The following is a 4,669-nucleotide window of genomic DNA, read 5'->3' on the forward strand; positions in this document are numbered from 1 at the left end:
TAATATTTTTCATGATAGACAAAATTGCTACAAATTTTAAAATATATGGACTAAATTGTTTCATGATAGAGATTAAATCATTGCATATTATAGAGCTAAATTGTTATAGATTTAAAAGTACTAAGACTTGATCATTACCGACTAAAGTTCAACGAAAAATATTCGTTAACCTTAAATGTTGTTTCATGTAATCATGGTTAAAAAGAAAAGAAAGAAATCATTCTTCTCAAGTTCAAAGATATTGATCAAGAAGATAATGAAGCTCAAATCGACAAAAACAAAAGCTGTCTGTCATTAAAAAAAAATCATGATATGTTTTCAATTACATGAAATAATGGATTTAGAGCTTTTTTTCCCCCCCTCCAAATTGAATGATTTTTTTTTTCTTTTTTTTATTAACTAGAATAATAGACTGCTTCCTCATTGTTTGTATAAAAGAATCAAAGCGTCCTTTTTTTCCAACTAAAACCAAGAAAAAGAAGAGTTACAAAGCAGTCAAATCTATTGGCTATTAAAAAAAGCCACACAATTTGGAGTCAACACAAGACTTAGAAGGATACAAAGTATAGAGATCCTCAACTATAACTATAAAGATTAGTACACAACATGGAATAATTGACAGTCTCTAAGCTTTCTACGCATACAGGAAATCCCAACTTGTAAAACGGGTTAGAAAAGATTAGTTAATGACGACATGTTGTCGACAATATGGACATTCTCCACAAGTTCGAATCCATCGGTCCAAACAAGCATGGTGAAATTTGTGTTCACAGGGTAAATGGATGAGCACGTCTCCATCTGTAAAACTCTCTAGACATATACTACATTCGTTTGACGTCGTCGTCGTCGTCACGTCATCATCAATGATATGCTCTGTATTGATAAAAACCTCAAGTTGTAAGCGGTCGATTGCATCTTGTGAGAGACCAGGGGGCCTCTTGCTGGGTGCAGGAACTAATTGCATCCTGTCAGCATCAACAAGGGATATCCTCTGCGATCGATTTGTTGAGATTTCTGGACTTCCATCTAATGCTTCAACGAGCGCGTTCCTGATGAATAAACTAATTCAGTTAGCAGTAGCACAGAGCTGGGATCTATTTGAGTTTTCAACATACATTTGCCCATCAGTAACAATTTTTAAGTCCAGGTTGCTATCCATAAATATAGTTTATAAAGAATGTTAAAGTCTAGAACAGAACTTGTAGAAACTTTATGAGTTTATTGGAATTGGATCCTATTTTCTGAGTATACAATACAAACCAAATCCCAAATGAAAATCATACAAGATGATTCATACCACAATTAGCATATGTTTGCGAGTGTACTTTTCATCATTCAAAATCGATTTTATTATATGAAAATCACGTTTAAAAGTGTAAAATCAAACGTTACATTGATTTTGAATTCCTAAAAGGCATGTTTCAGATTGATTATGAACGTGACAAAAGCGATTCTAACTATTTTGGAGAAATGAGATTGAATATTCCTATTGAAGTCCCAAATTTTTCTGCATATTAATGTAAACAACAGGTACATGATAATAGGAACCAACCTGCTCCTTGGTGAAGAGGCACCTCTCAATCTTTCGAGAAGCCTTTCTCGGGCAAGTAAAACGGATCCTGGCAATCTGGAATCCCCACTTAACCCAGTCCTCAAGCTATTCTGTGTATTTGGATTGATATTATTTCTAGAACCATCGCTCGTAACTGAGTCAGACTGTGTAGGCAATCGGTCAACAGAAAGCTACAATGAAGATATAGTGTCAATGCCTCCAAACTAATTGAATTTAACATTCAGAGAGAGATGACAACCCAGAAAAGAAATATAGAAACCATCCTTAATTGTAACAAAGTTATGTCTCCATGATCACATACCAATTAGATCATGGTTTAATAGCCAAGTAGCATTAAGAAGCTAATAAAACTGGAAAACTTCTATTCCTTATCACTCTCAGTACCATGGTTCTAAGTATTTCATAGCAATGGAAAACAGAACCATCACTGAAGAATAACAATAATCACTAAATCAATTGCTTAGCTAGAGATCCATTTGATAACCCTTCAGTATTTTTTTTTAAAAAATTGTTCTTGTTTTCTCATGATTTCTTTACCATCATTTTCATCTTTCTTTTTTTGGATAAGACAATCATTTCCATCTTTCATAAGAAAACATTTGAATCTACAGCCAAATTTTAAAAACAAAAACAAGCTTCTAATAACTATTATTTCAAGCTTGGATTTTGAAAACATTAACAAAACAAAAACCAAACAGTTATCAAGCAAACCTAAGTGGACTAGAGTTATTTGTTGGATCAATCCATAGTTAAGTACGAAAAACATATAAAACCATCCCAACAACCTAAGCTGATAAATTAGGGCAACTATAATCTTTTCAACATATTCCCAACTAATTCTACAGTTTAGAAGAACTTTTAGGTCAGAAACGCTTAAAAATTCCCAATCAAAACAAAAATATGAACACTTCTTCCAATTCCAACTATTCTCAGCCGTTGATATAGACTTTATCGAAGTAAAACACAATTTCTCAAGTAACCCAAATCCAGAATTTGGTAAAAATTGTTTAATCCTTCCTTACAGGGTTAAAAAATCGGGGAGATTGACGGCGTTCTTGCAACGAGGACCGCCGGAAAGTACCACAGGAGTTAAAATCGCGGCGGTGATTGGCGTTGTGACCATGATGACGGCGTTGATATTGAAGATACCGATCGGGAGGCTCAGAATCAAGCCCTAAATCCGCGTCAGTGCGACCCAATCTGTACCTCCGACTATAAAACAGCTCCGAAGCGCTCGTCATGCACAGACTTAGCTGTTTCTATGGCTGTTTCACTCAAATTTTGCAAATAATCTGGAATTGAAGGTGGATTGAGAAGAAAGGAAAAACGAAAAGGGTTTGAAACTGGGAAGAAATAAAGGCGAAATTTGGGAGAAATGTCGATGGAAGTTGGAGTGTAATGGAAGGGGATTTGCTTGGTTGCTTGCGCTAGCAGAAGCAGACAGATCGAAAGAAAACGAACAAGAAAGAAAAATGTCGAGCGTGGATTGGATTGGTATTGGGTTCGAATTGGGATTGGGGATCTCAACAGATGATAAATTTCTTCCTATCTTTTTATCTTTTATTTATTTGCCTTGTAATAGTTTTAAAGCTTAGAGCTAACAATTTGATTTTTTGTTTTTAATTTTTAAAAACCAACTCTATAAACACTCAATTTTCTTGTTTTCGTATTTACTTTTTATCAATAATTTTAAAAATCAATTCAAATTTTTAAAACTAGGAAAAAAAATATAGTTTTTAAAAAATAATTCAACTATTATATTTAGGAAAGATGTAAATCATTATAAAAAATAGAGACAAAATATACTTAATTTTAAAAAATAAAAAACAAAAAATAAAATGGGTATCAAACAGACCTAAATTGTGAAAAGTAAAAATTTCAAAAGATTGAAAATTAATTTTAAATTTTAAAAAGTTCAAAAATACTTTTAGCATTAGTTTTAAATTAAATCTATCTGTGTTTTGTTTAAAAAAATATCTTTGAACTTTCAAATCCTTAAAACAACACCCTTAATTTTTTTAAAAAAAAAATTAAAAGTAAGTATATGAATAGAAACCATTAACTTATTGTTACAAAAATATTTTTAAACTTTTAAAAGTTGTGTTAGTACTCTTACCTTAAAAAAAGATTTTAAAAAATGTATTTGTTATTTATGTATACCTTATCACCTCCCTTAACCATTTCCTCTGTTTCCATGCTTCAACCTATGACTTAACATAGTTCTCTATTTTTATCCTAATAATTATATTCTTTCTCCATACTTTAATCTCCTCTTTTTTTGCATGGGCTTTGTCGTTGCTACACTGTTTGTATAATTCTTCGTTCTCGTCTTTAAATCTTAAAAATGAAGAATATTGTTGAACAATGGAATGAATCTTCTCAAACAAGATAAATGAATTGACATGTTAACTTTGGTCGGTAAATAAAAGAAAATTGACTCCTAAAATGCTTAAAATAAAATCCAATAAGATAAAAACTTGACTCTATTTGTACAATTGTTTTGGAAATTGTTTTCAAAATCACTGTATTTTACAACTTAATCCAAATTTAAAAATCAAAAGGGTAATAAATTCAAATATATATCAAAAGTTTAATTTTTCTTTAAGAGTCCCGTCATACACGTCTTTTCAAAAGGGAAATGAAAACCCTCGTCGTCATCATGGCATGGCACTTAACCATCATATAAATCACATATCTTAAATTGTGTGCGAGATATTTCACACTAATATATGCTCAATTGTCTTTGATGTCCCACTAGCAAATTAAAAGAAGAGCCACTTATAAGAACTAGTTAAAAGGCTCATATCATGGATTTTTTTATACGAACGACCTCATTTGGTGGGCACAAATGAAAAATGGTCACCTGTAGAGAAAGTAATGGAAAGTGACCTTCTGCTTACGTCATAAGCATGTGATTTTACCGATTCGCCCCTAAGATGTACCCCGCACGCTTGCCAATATGAATTTACTCGATCCTCGATGGCTCCTCACTCAATACCCGATGGCTCGTCATACGTTCCTTGATGCACAGTCACTCGATACCTAGCTTCATGGTCATTTGATACAGCTGTAATCGACATGTGTACACTCTATCAT

At 32.5% G+C, this 4,669-nt stretch overlaps 1 protein-coding gene across 1 annotated transcript; it reads right to left on the reverse strand.

The window, feature by feature from the left end:
• Window positions 1–426: 426 nt before the first annotated feature.
• LOC120078758 (probable E3 ubiquitin-protein ligase RHY1A) lies at window positions 427–3,122 on the reverse strand. Its single transcript, XM_039033066.1, has 3 exons — window positions 2,596–3,122; window positions 1,553–1,743; window positions 427–1,049 (listed from the first exon to the last, which is right to left on the reverse strand). Exons 1-3 carry the CDS (start codon window positions 2,812–2,814, stop codon window positions 680–682), a joined length of 780 nt encoding a protein of 259 aa, XP_038888994.1. The 5' UTR covers window positions 2,815–3,122; the 3' UTR covers window positions 427–679.
• Between the last annotated feature and the right edge of the window lie 1,547 nt (window positions 3,123–4,669).

This window comes from Benincasa hispida, chromosome 5 (assembly GCF_009727055.1).
Source record: "Benincasa hispida cultivar B227 chromosome 5, ASM972705v1, whole genome shotgun sequence".
Lineage (NCBI taxonomy): Eukaryota > Viridiplantae > Streptophyta > Magnoliopsida > Cucurbitales > Cucurbitaceae > Benincasa > Benincasa hispida.